We start from the raw sequence: 16,066 nt of genomic DNA, 5'->3' as shown, positions 1-16,066 counted from the left end.
GCAACTGCATAAAATGTTAAATCTCAATATGCCATGAGACTCCTCTTTTCCAGAGACTCTGACATTTGCCCTATAAGCTTCATTCATGTTGTCCCAATTTGTTGTGTTATATAAATTATCCTCACCACAAAGAGCTATATGAAAGGGTCTGGGAAGAGAATATAATAAGCACCCTGGTTATTTTTTTTTTAAACATATAGTATATTAGTAGTTTCATGGGGGTAGAATTTAGTGATTCAGCAGTTGCATAAAACACCCAGTGCTCATTACATCAAGTGCCCTCCTTAATGCCCATCACCCAGTTACCCCATCCCCTCCAACAACCCTCAGTTTGTTTCCTAGAGTTAAGAGTCTTTTATGGTTTGCCTCTCTCTGTTTTTATCTTATTTTATTTTTCCTTCCCTTCCCCTAGGTTCATCTGTTTTGTTCCTTAAATTCCACATATGAGTGAAATCATATGGTATTTGCCTTTCTCTGACTTATTTCACTTAGCATAATACCCTCTAGTTCCATCCACGTCACTGCAAATGGCAAGATTTCATTCTTTTTGATGGCTGAGTAATATTCCATTATATATATGTATTCCGTATATTTCACTTATATATGTATATATATTCCATATATTTCCATATATTTCATTCTTTTTGATGGCTGAGTAATATTCCATACACACACACACACACACACACACACACACACACACATATCTTCTTTATCCATTCATACATCGATGGACATCTGGGCTCTTTCCGTAGTTTGGCTATTGTGGACCTTATAAACACCCGATTTTGTGCATGAATGGCCAGATTAGAAATTGATAAGAATATTATTTGTGCATTCACACATTCCCAGCCACTTCTTTTTTTTTTTTTTTTTTTTTTTAAGAGTTTATTTATTCATGAGAGACAGAGAGAGAGAGAGAGAAGCAGAGGGAGAAGCAGGCTCCCAAGGAGCAGGGAGCCTGATGCGGGCCTCGATCCCAGGACCCTGGGATCATGACCTGAGCCGAAGGCAGACGCTCAACCGTCTGAGCCACCCAGGCCCCCCTCCCAGCCACTTCTTGATGATGAAAGGCAATGTGAGAAATGTATAACAAGACCATGCTTAAGCAATGTGGCATCAAGTAAGAAACTAGAATAAGCAAAATAAGCACTTTGTGCATATTTTGCCTCAAAATCCCAATAACCATGAAGGCTAGAGGGGGGTGAGCCTGGATTAGCAAACTATCTCTGATGGCACACTTTTACAGTTCTGTGATGTTCAGCAGCGAAGGGTTCCTTTTCGCTGCGGTGCCCTCCTTTAAGTCCCCTGTAACCTTTCAGGGCAAAGCTGATGAGCAGAAGAGTCTGTAGTTTCTTTTTCTGCCCTTTCAGAGGGTCAAGTTTCCTCCCGGGAACAGAAAGTCAGAGAGTATTTCTATTCTGCAGCCCTGAAAGAGGCAGTTTGCATATTTATCTCTTACTTCAAGCCGACAGGGTCAAAGCCAGCCCCTGCATACCCCAGCAGCCTCTCACTGGCCATGGCACACCCAGGGATGAGACTTGGCTCTGTGTGCTAGGAGGTCATCTCACCACATTTTGTCCAAACTTATTTTGTGTCAGGAAACCCTTTCTTTCAATATAATCATTAAAAAGAGAAAATGCTGGGGTGCCTGAGCGGCTCAGTTGGTTAAGTGTACGACTCTTGATATCAGCTCAGGTCTTGATCTCAAGGTCGTGAGATTGAGCCCCAAGTCAGGCACTGTGCTGGGCATGGAACCTGCTTAAGAGTCTCTCTCCCTCTCCCTCTGCCCCTACCCGCTCTAAAAAAGAGAGAGAGAGAAAGCTTTCCAGTTCAAGTGTTCCCAAAGGATCATTTCCTTTATGTTTGACAGTGTAGATGTGACTGGATCTGTGGATTTGTAGTTTTCATCAAATAAAAATAGTAATCGCCAATCTTGATTTCTTTATTTTTTTCTGTCCCCATCTTCTGAATCTCCAATTACACATATATTGGATCACTCACTAGGATACCATGGGGGTAATGAGGCTCTATTGATTTGATTTTTTTAACCTTTTTTTTCCCTATGCTTCCATTTGGATAATTCCTGTTAATATATCTTCCAAATTCAGTGTGTTCTTCTTTTCTTCCATAGTGTCTTAATCTGCTGTTAATCCAGTCCAATGAAATTTTCATTTCAGATATTGTCACCTTCAGGGCCAGAACTGCATTTGGTCCTCTTTTCTTACATTTTCCCTCTTTCTCCTCATAAGGTTCACGTTGTCCTTTAAATACTTGAACATATTTATGATGGCTGTTTTAAGGTTTTTTTGTGCCAATTCTCTCATTCTTGTGGATCCTTTGAGGTCTCCATTTAACAGATTTTCTCCTGCTTTTGAGTGACATTTTACTGCTTCATGCATCTGGGTACTTTTGATTAGAGAGTGTATGTTGCGAATGTTTTACGGCTCAGTGTCTAGATTTTGTTGTCTTTAAAAGGAGTGTTGTTGAGCTTTGTTTTGGTGGGCAGATAGGTTACTTACAGCTTGATCTAATGAATCTTGTTCTTAAGCTTTGTTAAAGCATACCTAGAGCAGTTCTTTATCCTCTAATTTAGCTCTACTATTAAGGCATGACTTTTCTTATGTCTGAATACCTGCATATTCAGTGAGGTCTCTTTACTGTGGCTGGTTAGAACTTGACAGTCTTCCAACCTTATGTGAACTGTGAGAATTGTTTGCTTTCCAATTCTCTGGTAGTTTTTCTTTGCCGAATAGTTTTTCTGTCTGTCTTTTATTGAGGTATAATTGACATATAGCATTCTATTAGTTTCAGGTGTAGAATGTAATGATTCAATACTTGTGTATATTGTAAATTACCACACAGTAAGTCTAGTTAACATGTGTTGCCAAACAAGGTTATAAAAATTTTTTTCTTGGGATGAGAACTTTTAAGATCTACTCTTAGCAAAACTTTCAAATATGCAGTACAGTATTATTAACTATAGTCACCATGCTGTACACTACCCTAATAGTTTTCTTTGCCTGGCTTTTGGAATCTTACTCTCTCTGTGTGCAGCTTACTATTCAGCCCAAGACTCAAGGGGACCCTTATGCAGATTTCTGAACCTCTTTCACTGTGTAGTTTTCCTCCTCTTTGGTACTCTGCCCAGCAAATATCAGCTACCTCAGGCTTCCTGAACTCCAGTATGTTTTGGCTTCCCTCTTCAAAGCCATGCTCTGTACTGTTGTTCCAGAAGTACCTCTAGGTAGAAAACCTGGTGGGAATCAGAGGACTCATCTTCTTTGGCTCTTTTTTTCTCTTGGATCACTATCCAATGTCTGAAAAAAGTTGTTTCAGATATTTTGTTAGTTTTTCTAGTTATTTATAATGGGAGAACAAGTCCTGTACCAAGTACTCTTATGGCTGGAAGCAGAAGTTCCAGATACTTTTTATATTTGTCTTCTCGTGCAGCCCTCACAGGCCTTGCTAGGTACCGGTTATCCCCGTTTCACAGAATTGACTTCTGTAGATTAACATGCCCAAGGTTAGATGGCTAGGAAGCACGGCGGAGGTAGAACAGATCCTAGCGCTGTGGTTAACGAAGTGTTCAGAGAAAGCATAAATGTAGATTTAAGTACAGCAAAGCCCAGAGTTCTGTGTCCTGGATGTGCCTCCCCCTCTCTCAAGCCCTTGGGTTCACATTACCCAAGCCATCTCGAGAAATGGCTCTGCTTGTTATGTATTACAATTCTATTCAGATTTTAGGAAGGATCGATGGAGCTTTTGAACCATTTCTTGTTTTTCCCAGTTTTTCATACAAAGTCCATTTTCCTGGTTCAGAAATAAGGTCGTTTTGCAAACAAGCTACAGATGTGTCAGGGGTTGGAACAGTTCTGCAATGAAGACATTTTTCAAGTGGTGGATTTTTTTTCCCCTCCTTACTTTGTCTCCTCACTTGGGTGACATAACCTCTAGATAATTACCACCCTCACACTACAGCAAATACAAGAATAAACTTCCCACCAAGCAGTTTGTTGTTTGAAAGCTGGAGACCACCTTCATTTTTAGCTGTGCATATGGATGATTATTTGGGAAATCATTTCCTGATGAGGCTAGTTTGTCAAGGCAGAACATAGATTTTAGAAGCCCTTTGTAAAGCATTCCTTCAAAGCCTTAACCTTCATTAATTTGCTGCAATGTTAGTGAATGCTTGTTGCTTCCCCCATTTTTCAGCAGTGTTACAAAAACCACTGAGATTCAGGGTCTTAGAAGAGATACAAGTTTTTTCATAAAGAAAATAAGTCCTTTTTTATTTGGAATATTTAAACTTTGATAGGGAACTGGATAAAACTAGCATTGCTTAAATGCTCTGCACATGCAAGGGGCCATTTGGAGTTTAGACACTGATGAAGAAAAGGATTCTTTTTTCACCTCCTTAACTCTGACCTTTGTTACAATGTAAGGTTTTTCCTTTGAGTGTTCCTGGAATGCACTTGGCAAAGGAATTAAAATATGTAAAGGTCCCTCTTTAAGGAAACTACCCTTTATACCTCAGCTGTACAAATTTCTAAATTCTAATCCTTATCCTGAGCATCTTTTATGGGCTAGTACTTTCATATACATATTTCATGTAACCCTCACAGCAGCAAGAGCATCAGTGGACAGAGAAGTGAAGTGATTTGTTTGTGGTCATTTAGCAAATGATGCTGCTGTCATTCAAATTCAGATCTTACTTCCAAATTGAGAATCAGGTAACTGCAGGTGTCTTGCCAAGTGAGTCGTTGGCAGAAAACAGTAGTGACTGACTCCTAAGTGCCAGCCCCCACCGTCTCGACCTTCCTCATCTCTCCGTGTGTTACTGATTTTGAGAAGCCTCGAGTCCCAGGTGCATTCACTTGCACACTCACACACACAGGCCTTCAGCTGACACAGTATGGACTCACCTGTCATGGCAAAAGGCAGGACGACAGACTCTTCTTGATCCTGACCCTCACTGAAGTGAAAGAACCCATCTCCTGGCCACGGCTAAATGTACCTTGAAAAATTATTAGTAAACATGATAGATGCCAGAGCAGGTGGAAGTCTTGACTTACCCAAATACTCCACTAGTGAGTGAGTGAAATAGTACCACGAAGGCCAAAGTGTGTCTCCTCTCGAATCCATGCTGCTGTCCCAGATGTCAGTACTTGGCCCTGGCTGTGTTTCTGAGCATTGACTTCTGCGTTCCCCAGACCCTGAGGCAAGATTGCATGGATGGGACATCAGGGGGCCTTCAAGGGATGGTCCCCAGCAGCCACCTGACGATTATTATATTTCAAATTAAATAAAGGGATAAAAATGAGACTTACAAGCTATCTGATTTCATCTTGTATTTGATGTGTTCTGTAGTGGTGAGTACATTTAATTAACGGAGCTTAAGCTTTCTTCATTCTGTTGACTTTATTTAGCCTATGTGCGTTTAGTTAACGAGATTACTTTTCTCTTGTGCTCATAAATATTTAAAACCAGGAACTTTCCTGAAATCAAATTGCATAGGCTTGTTTTCCTTCATCTAGCTTTTCTTAACTCTGATACATCTATTAGTGATTGAGAAATGGTTGTTATAAAAGTCTGATTACCTTTCCTCATTCAGATTTGTACACATACACCTTGTCAACGAAGTTTCAGACTACCTAAAAGTAAAGGCGTTGAGCCCAAAAGAGCAGTCAGGGATGATTATGACATGGACTGTATCTAAAACTGCTCTACAAACTCATTAACCAGTTCATACCATCTTAAATAGAAATGCCTAATGTACGATATTATCATGTGTCTACACTTTTTCAAAGCAGCTGAGAAATTACACTGTTACCATTCCTCAATTATTCAGTGCCTTCTTATCATCTGTGTTGAATATTAGAAATTCTACTTTCTAGGACTTTGCGTAGAATGCCGACCTTATTCGTGGGTGGGTGCCACTTGCTGGTAGTATGATTTGGAGGCAGATCATGTGATTATCGAGATGACCCATAAGATGCCTGAATTTACTTTTTAACTTTTACAGCTCCTTGACAAGTATGAAGGAGCGTTATCTTCCTTTCACCCCTCTTCTCAAAGCGTATTTCCCTTTAGAAATTTTTTAATATATATTCTCTTCAGCCAGAGGAAAAAAAAGGATTTTTGTCATTTTCATTTTCCTGATTGTCATGCTATTAAATTTTTCATGGTTTCAGGGTCACTAAAAATATCATAATAGCAATATTGGATGCTTTATTTTTAAGAAAATATAACAAACATTCATTTTCCATTCTCTCTGATAAAGTTTAACAATTCTGTTATGTACATAGTATTTTCAGGATTTGGAATTCCTTTCTTCTCAGAAAGGAAAATGTCATTATTTCAGCCCTCGTTTCATCTCTGAAACTTTTGAAGCTATTTAAACTGTTTTAAATTATCAGCAAAACTTGGGGGTTTCCAGAAGTCCCCAGAAAAAGGATGGTCAAGCAGCGTACCTGACATAAATGAGGTGTGCAGAAAGGAAAGCGAGAATGGGCCAGAAGTAGAAAAGCAGATGACCTTCTGCATTGTCTTCCACATCAGCTTTCCTCTCTGGCAGTAATCCTTTTAGAATTAGACAGACGTAGAAAGCGGAATGTAATTCATGAATACTAGATGACAGTCTCTTTTCTAGTTCATTAATTTTGCTCAAAATTGACTTGAAACACATGTAAGTACATGTCATAGCTGACACATTCACTTTAAGGTTTTAAAATGTACTAATCAGTTCAAGAGTTATTTATAGCAAGAATCCTTAACAGTAGATATGTTCTTCATACTCAGGAGCTGTCTTAGTTCAATTATTTATTGCAGTAATTTGTAGTTTTTTTTGTTGGTGGTCATTAGCATTTAGAGGATATTTTTTCTTGGAAAGTTATATGTTGGTACATATTTTTGCAATTTTTGAAGTGTAGTCTGTGCTTTATTTCACTTTAGCTTGTTTCTAATCCTTTGCATTTAATGTCCGCTTCCAAAAATTAAGGTCCTCCAAGAAGCTTGAGGTTGAAACTCTGGTCTCTAGAACATTTTTACAAGTCTATCTGCAAGCCACTGTTGCGGTTTATTCTTGGAGCAGTGCCTAAGGGCAGTGGAGCTCCTGAATTACAGTCACCCTACAGGTGTTTATTTTTAGATTCCTCTGCCCAGCCCCATACCCACTGAGCAGTATTTCTGGGGGTGGTGCATGGGAATCTGCCTTTTAAACTAGCTCCCCACATGCCACTGTACATGCTAAATTTGAGAACTACTGCCTCTTAGTATATGCCAGGGGCTTTGTCTTGCAGCTTCTCTAAAATGGAGTAAAGCATTCTGGTCCTCAACAGTATGGTTGACGGAGGCTTGAGTTTACCCAGAATGAACGCACTTCTGTCATTTTGCAGCCAGTAAGTCCAGGGCCTTTAAGACTAAAGATACTCCCTTTTGATTGGACCATTAATAATTCTCTTCTCTGGTTTCCAGTTATTTGTGGGCAATTGATTTGTTAATGATTAAGTGGTTAGAGGTTGCTGTTGACTTAAGGAAGGTGAGAGCAGAACAGTCTTAAAACATTGTTGGACATTGCTAGAATACCTGTGTTACTCAGTGTTACAGTCTTGTTAAATTTCTGTTTCTTAAGAACAAAACATTTCTCTTAAATCAGAAGTTCTGGAAAAGATGTTCTTCATCTGATGTCTGGATAGAATTCAGGGGTGTGTAAACTTGGATGGGAAATAATTTTACATTATTTTCACTGACCCCCTAACTAAAATTTAGCACTTCCTTTAGTTATGAATATAGGCAACAAACAGTTGTTTAAGTTCTACCTATGATTTTATTGCAAGTTAGAAAGCATAGATATTTTCATATTGTATTTTTTTTGGAGATCCTTCAAAATATTGCTTATTGTACATCACTACTTCAGAATCATAGTAGTTACTAGATCAGTTGCTAAAACTTGTTAGAGAAATCTAATATCATTTTAAAATTATTTTTGATAACTATTTTGTAGTACAGTTGATTTCTATTGAAATCATATATATTTTATATATTTAAAAATATTATTCTGACAAGGGATCCATAGGCTTCACTAGACTACCAAAGAGAATCAGATACAAAAAAATGGGTAAGAACACCAATGCTCGGGGCACTTGGGTGGCTCAGTTGGTTAAGTGGCTGCCTTCGGTTTGGGTCATGATCCCAGGGTTCTGGGATCGAGTTCCGCATTGGGCTCCCTGCTCGGTGGGGAGCCTGCTTCTCCCTCTGCCTGCCTCTCCCCCTACTTGTGCTCGCTCTCTCTCTTTGACAAATAAATAAAATCTAAAAAAAAAAAAAAACCAATGCTAGATTTTATACTAACATCTTTTCATTCTAAACCATTTCCCTTTTTTTTTCCCGAGAGATTTTCTGTAAGTGAACTATTTTTCCTATTCTTATAGTCATCTCATCATTGTATAATATTTTTTTACTGTAGCTGACTCCACTGGAACCCATTCTCTGTACACAACATACAAAGACTATGAAATTATGTTCCATGTTTCCACCATGCTGCCATACACGCCTAACAACAAGCAACAGGTAAGAGATCCCTGGTGTTGTCTGTGTTTCTTCGCCCTTGTTCATTTCCCCCAGAAGCCTAAGTGGCAAGTTTGTAAAATCTTAAACCAGAATTTAATGTTGCACGTGTCACGGCAGCCGGAAGCTTTGTACTCTGCGGAAATAATGAATAGCAAATGAGCTGAAAACAAATGAAGAGACACAAATTCTAGGTTAACAGCCAGCTGGATGGCTTTGGGAATTAATCCTTTGCTTTTCACCCACGGAGATTGAGGTTTTCATGGAATCTGAAGAGAACAAGTTGAAATCATGGTGATTAGGTGACCCTGCAGGGTTGCAGAGAACATGGATGAGTGGGTGAGATTCCATCTCAAGAGGCCAGGGTACAAAGCAGGAAAGTACTGATGTGTCATTTCAGATTTCAGAGGAGGTTTGGTATACTAACTGGGAGAAAAACCAAAATAAATGTCAGTGGGATCTCAGAAAAAGGTTTTTTCTTAACATTTATCAGGAGACAGCAAAGAACATTAAAAAACAATTGGCCTTCGTGTACATCATACACAGTTTCTTTTAAAAAAGATCTAAAAGCACCATGCCTGTTACTAAAATGTGGTCATTGACATAGTAAATGAAGAAGCCTAGAAGTGGCAGATTGTCACAGAGCAAAATGGAAACTGGCAGTATTATTTTAGAAAGTATGTGGTCATTGCATTTGACATATAAAAAATATGTCAAAATAAATGATACCAAACTGACATTTAAAAGAGCCAGAGAGCAAACAGATTCTCCTTTCAATAGCAGTTATAAACACAAGCAGTCCAGTATTACTTCTGACCTTAAAATGGATCTAGATTTTGTTATTGTAAACTGTTGTGCTAACAGAACACAACCAGCTGCAGAATGAATTACATCCTCTTTCCCAGAATTTAACCAAACACGGCTCGAATCGAACACTTCATCACTGCAGGTTTGATTAAATCACAAGTAGAGGTAACGAAATTTTGCCTCTTATAATTACCAAAGGAATAAAAAATAGGGAGCAAAGCAGTGAATCAGCTACAAATCTGAAATAAATCTATTTAGGATAAAGTCTATGATCTGGAATTTGTTGACCGTTTTTTTATGCAAATTCCAAGTTCTAGATTACCCAGAGAGGAAAACATCATGGTAAGAAAAATACGTTTTTCTTATTCTGACCAGTAAGTAGACAAAAAAAATTTCAGGACATTCACAGGTGATCTTTAAAGGATTATTCTTTCTGCCTGATTGCTCAGCAGAGAAAGTAAGATGTATGGAAGGATAAAAAATTTAACAAAATTCAATTAATTGTTTATTTCCCTAAATGAGTTGAAGTGTGTTGAGCAGCATGAGTTGGACATGAGTTGGACAGCTATCTAAATTATTTAATTTGGAGGTCCAATCAAGGCAAACATGTTATTATGGTCCTAAATCAGAATGAAAGAGTAATTGGTACTGCTGCATCTTAAAAAATCTTAATTCTCTGGGCACCTGGGTGGTTCAGTCGGTTAAGCGTCTGCATTCGGCTCAGGTCATGATCCCGGGGTCCTGGGATCGAGCCCCACATTGGGCTCCTTGCTCGGTGGGGAGCCTGCTTCTCCCTCTCCCTCTGCCTGCTGCTCTCCCTGCTTGTGTTCTCTCTCTCTCTGTCATATAAATAAATCTTTAAAAAAAATCTTAATTCTCTATCTAGAGAATTTATTTCTTCTATGTAGATCACTTTCTGCTTGGGAAAAAAAAAACAAAGAACATAGCTTTTAAAATCTTGTGGCAGGCATTTGTTTATAAATATTGTCTTTCATTATATATAATATGAGATGGATAGATGGATTTATTTCTAATTGGGTCCCTCACTAAGACATTAGTGTTACATATCAAACAAGAAAGAATGACATTGCATCAAAAAGACAATGACATCATCTGTGCAGGAATGACATAATACATAGACAAATTGTATTTTTTTTTTAAAGATTTTATTTATTTTGCTTTTTTTTTTTTTTTTGGTGTGTCCAAGATCCTGAGTAGATTAATGTTTAATAATGGATATATTCTGTATAGCAGTACAGACCAGCCTTTATTTCTGTAACATCCAATAATATATCATGTTTAGAAATGAAAATAAGTGGCCTCATTAGAAGATAATTTGGGATGCTTTGAAATTCCTAAGGTTAAAAGTACATTGTACATTTGTGGAACATTCTAACTCCCAATTCTCAACCGTGATCTAAAAGGTTATTGTTTCTCCCAGCTGAATACTAGATCACTGATTTTACTGGTATGTAATTTGTGTAAGTTAAAGTCACTGGAGAATTTTTTAAAAAAGTTTTATAAATGCAAGTTTATACCTAACAGATAGTTGATATAAATGGTATATTTCGTTATTTTTCTCCTTGTGAGAGCCTTTATATAATAAATATGAGAAATGCAAATTTTGTTCAACTTTTTTTCACACTACTGAATTAAACTATCTAATAAACCCCTCTTAGAGAGCGACTGGCCTAGCCTGACTTAGGGTGCCTGAATTTGAAAGCCACCTTTCCAAATCACCATTTAATGTGAAACAGAAGGTGGTCTTAAGTAGCTTTCACTGTAATTAAGAAAAGCTGTTTAAACTTGAAATTTAACCTGCTTTAGGAATATTAGTAATTTCTGCATTCCCAGCTGGTGACACAAAAAGCATCTCAGAAAACACCTTAGCGACTCTTTAAATGAAGTGAATTAAACCAGAACATAAATTGCATTGTAATTACTTCCGCCATTCTCCTCTCTAAAACATCTCCCCTCTGGCAAGTTTCTTTCTTAAGTGAAAATGGAACAAAACTGTTGTTATGGAAACAGAATTTGGAGAGGCTGGAACTTGGCATAATATGCCAGATATTGGTTTGCTCCTGAATGGGCTCTATATTTTATGCAAATTTCAGAATATTCATTTCTATATTCTTCCTGGGAGGGAATAAGAGAGGCTAAAATACTGACAGCAACTGTGTCGATTACCTACCTTAATATGTTCTGATTAATAATGAATGTTCTAAGTACAGTTACATAAGGGAATTGGGGAGGAAAACGCAGAGTGTTGTCATTTATACGGTTTGCTTATTTTTTCTTTCAGCTCCTACGGAAGCGGCATATTGGAAATGATATCGTAACAATTGTTTTCCAAGAGCCGGGAGCACAGCCATTCAGCCCAAAAAACATCCGATCCCACTTCCAGCACGTTTTCGTCATCGTGAGGGTCCACAACCCCTGCACTGAGGGGGTCTGTTACAGGTACTGGCCCTGCAGCTTTGGCTGCGTGGGTGTTGGCTGGTGGTCACACAGAGGGCCCCCTCCAGCTCCGCTTTCTGAAGTGGCATTGGGGAGTCCATTGCCATTTATTTTTGTCTTCAGACTGCGTGCGTAGATGGCTGAATTCACACAATGACGTCACCGGACGGCGTTGGCATTGCCCAGACACGTTGGTTAGACCCCTGCTGTTTCCATTTGCACCGCCTCCTCAGGTGGTGTCCTTCATCCATACCATCTGGTCACCAACTAATTACTCATACTGCTAATTATACTTTGCTTTTGGTGTGGCAAGAGCAGAGAAGAATGATCATAATAAGTAGAAAAGTTTTGTTTTAATTGTTATTATTTCAAAAGCTCAAACCCTTGCTTAGGACCAATTTGATTCACTCTAACATTTCTGACTGCAGTCTTTGAGGCATTTCTGTGCTTTAGTACGCCTGTGGTGGAATTGTTTCCGTGCTCCTTGTTGACCTGGTCTCTTGAGTATCAGAATTCAGGCATCTGTCTGCAAGAGGCCTTTGGGTGTTGACAAGGATAAGAACCGGAATTGCTGGGTTGACATGGGCATAGTACCAAGAAGACGTGTAAGGGTATTCTAGCCTTAACAAGATGTTTCTAATATGAATCTGTCCTTTTAAAATAATGGAATTTTATCCTGTCTTCCCATCCCTAAAATTTGGAAGATTAGGCTTTGTTAGTTTTGGATATTTGTTTTTGAATTAATACAGCCACCTACCCAGAAACTGGCCAACGCAGACTGATAATTGGTTTGTTGTGAGCTCCACAACTGTCTAATTCTAGGTGTCAGTGCAGGTTAATTACAGGAGTCGAGCAAGCAAACTCAGGAAACAAGACAAATAAAGGTTACTGTGGACTCCTGCAAGCCGCCACCGTCCCTGCACACATCCCACAATAAGGGTGTATGTTGGCCTCTAGTGATAAGCCAAGCACTATTCTAGGCGCTTTACGTGGGTTACCTCATTTAATTTTGAAAACCCATGCATTAGGTACTATTTTTAAAAATCCCCATTTTCAGATGAGGAAGTTTAAGCAATGCGAACAGGTGACTTGCCTGCGGTAAGTGATTGTAATGCACTCGGTCTGATTCTAGAGCCGGCCCTTCACTGCCCTGCTGCGCTGCCTCACTCCCATGCCCTGTGAAGCAGGGGTCTTTGCTGCCCTTGCTGCCAACACACAAGCTGTTCCAGAACTCCAGGCTAACGGGTGGAAACTCCAACAAGAGAGACCTAGATCTGCAGCCTTTTACCAGGAATATGGTCTCTGAAAGCTGCTTGATTTAGGTGTGGGATGACAGACTAAGTGAGAACATTTGACTGTAACTGGGAGGGATAGCTCTTAGCATTTAGAAAATACCCCCAAGCAATTGAAACATGCTCTGTACTGGATTCATGCAGGGATTTCATACAACTTTGATAGAAAGCTAATCCCTTTTTGATTGGTCACTACGAAGTTTGGGAGTGGAAAGCTATGCAGTTTGTTTTAGGGAGAGATTCTTCTTTAAAAGCCATTGCCTAAATAAAGTGCTGTTCGATAGAAATGTAATGCAAGCCATATGTTAATTTTATATTTTTTAAAGTAACAAGAAATGGGTAAAATTAATTTTAGCAATATGTTTTTGACCCAAGAATATATTTTATTTACCTGCTATATCCAAATATTATTATTTCAACAGGTGATTTTTAAGTTTCAAAAATTATTGGCCTATTTTACTTATTTTTGGACTAAGACTCTGAAATCTGGAGTCTGTTTTAGACTTACAGCTCATGTCAATAAGGATGCTTGATTTCCACTGGAAGTAATCTGTGTTTAGATTTCATAAAATTTGTAACTGGAAAAGTAGATTCATATACTCACATTTTCCAAACCTGCTTTTTCAGAGCTTTTGAGTAACAGTTGACTTTTAAAAATAGGATGTAGGGGTCGGGGGAAGGGTTAGCCCAGTGATGGGTATTGAGGAGGGCACGTTCTGCATGGAGCACTGGGTGTTATGCACAAACAATGAATCATGGAACACTTCATCTAAAACCAATGATGTAATGTATGATGACTAACATAACATAATAAAATTAATTTTAAAAAAATACAATGTAATTTAATACCCTTGGTCACAGTAGCCACATTTCGAGTGCTCAGTAGCCTACATGTGGCCAGTGCAAGTCTAAATAGACTGATCAGGAGGAAGTGTCTCCTAGCCTTCAACAGTTTGCTAGATGAGGAAGTGATATCTGTCTTATTCTTTTAAACCCCACCCCCACCCTAGCCTTGAAAATCATGCTTTTTTGCTGTCTCTTATTTTTAATCTGTTGCCTGGAGAGCCCATCTTCTTAACCCCACCATGTGATGTGCTGGTTTGTGGGAGGACACTGACCACCCCAGCTCATGCCACATGAGCTAGCCTGGGATTTCCTAGTTGCCATGCTTGTTTGAAGACCCAGCACACTGCTTTATAAACTGTGAATGTGGGCCTTTTGTAAATCCAAGAGAACATACCAAATTGGAACATCACTAAAAGAAATTACAAGAAACTAAAGTAGTGATCTTTTCCTATTATAAACCTTAAGTGTATTAATTGTTCTCAGTCCCTGACAGACCGAGGTAAGCATGTTTCCTGGGGTGTGTGGTGACATCAGGAGATGTTTAAAGTCCCAGAATAGACAGGGCAACTTTCTTGTAGTTTATGCTTGGGAGAAAATGTGTGGAGGTGTTCATGTTCTCATGAAAATAAATGTATTATGGGGCGCCTGGGTGACTCAGTCGATTAAGCGGCTGACTCTTGATTTCAGCTCGGGTCATGATCTCAGGGTCCTGGGATCGAGCCCCATGTTGGGCTCCGTCCTCAATGGGGAGCCTGCTTGAGGATTCTCTCTCTCCCTCTCCCTCTGCCCCTCCCCTGATGCAAGTGCATGCACGCACTCTCTCTCTCTCTCTAAAATAAATAATCTTTAGGGGAAAAAAAAAAGAAAAGAAACATATTATGAAGCTGAATAGAAAATATGTATCAATTTTAAGATAAAACGTGGGTCTTCCAAAGAATTTCTGTACATGTGAGTTTTTCTCATACCCCAGCCACTCCCCAACCTACTAGGTATATGAATTTATGGGCCTCTTTTATTAGAGGTACTTTGGTAGAAAAGTTTAGAGCTGCATTGATTTATACTAAATTAGATTTAAATCTAATTTAATTCTATCCCTGAGTGATAGAGTGATTCAGATGCTTTTTATCACTGAAAATCTCTTGTTCCCAAACTTTCTGCCCTATGAACATTCACATTTATTTATTGACATCTACTTGGTGCCTGTAATGAGGAAAGTGCAGAAGTTGTTTTCTTAAAGGAGCTTTTTGTTGTAATCGGGTAGGAAAGTGTGAGGTCAGTAGAGACTGAAGTTATAAGGAACATTGAACTGAGAAAATGGGGTTTGGCATGTGTTTTAAAGCACAGATGGATGAAATTCAGTAGGGGGAAAAGAATTCTAAGAGTGGCCAGCATTATATACAGAAGCATAGACACAGGAAGGAAAGTACAGGAAGAAGGCCGCTATTGTATTTGGGGCTACTGGGCAGTGGAGGCCCTTGGAATGCCAGGCTGTCTAGTAGCACAGTATAAATAGAGTTCTAGAGAAATTCACCCAGTGTCACCATGCAAGATAATTTATATACAAAAAAAGGCAAATCTGGATCTTATTGCTGCTGTTCATTGATTTTTTTTTTTTTTGCCAGTTCTTTACACCCCTTATCATATATGTGCTAGGCACTATTCTAGGCCCTGGGATGCAACAGGTAAACAAAGAGAGAAAAATCCCTATGGTGGATATGGAGAAGAGGTCCTGAAACAATGGGTGTTATCTCCTTGGGGACTGAAAAGTTTATAATAGGAAAAACTATTTCAAACTAATTCCAGAGGCCAATTAACTTTGAACAGTAGACATAGCCAGGAACTCAGAAATGAATCACTAAGTCTGTACTATGCCCACACCTGTTAAGAGAGCCCTCTGGTCTCTTTATTTTGTTTGGTATTATTACACTGAGCTTAATTGTCTGGTCCTGGTTGATAGAGCAGATTAGAAGCAATAAATCAGAAAGATGAGGAACTGTTCAGTGGCAGGGATGTGCTGAAAACATCAATAAGTGATTATTAATAAGAGAGATGCAGAAAAACTATTCACATAAGTGATACAAAGCCAATAAGCATAA

At 38.8% G+C, this 16,066-nt stretch overlaps 1 protein-coding gene across 1 annotated transcript in view; it reads left to right on the top strand.

Moving 5' to 3' along the window:
• Positions 1-16,066, top strand: part of SIPA1L1 (signal induced proliferation associated 1 like 1) — a 368,372-nt gene that overhangs the window by 274,940 nt on the left and 77,366 nt on the right. The window contains exons 9-10 of the mRNA XM_044918349.1: positions 8,468-8,571; positions 11,678-11,835. Coding sequence (XP_044774284.1) covers positions 8,468-8,571; positions 11,678-11,835 — 262 coding nt within the window. The remainder of the gene's footprint in view (positions 1-8,467; positions 8,572-11,677; positions 11,836-16,066) is intronic.

The sequence above is a fragment of the Neomonachus schauinslandi genome, chromosome 9, assembly GCF_002201575.2.
Source record: "Neomonachus schauinslandi chromosome 9, ASM220157v2, whole genome shotgun sequence".
Taxonomy (NCBI): Eukaryota; Metazoa; Chordata; class Mammalia; order Carnivora; family Phocidae; genus Neomonachus; species Neomonachus schauinslandi.
Note: the sequence above shows the minus strand (reverse complement) of the source record. Positions and strands in the feature narration are given on the sequence as shown.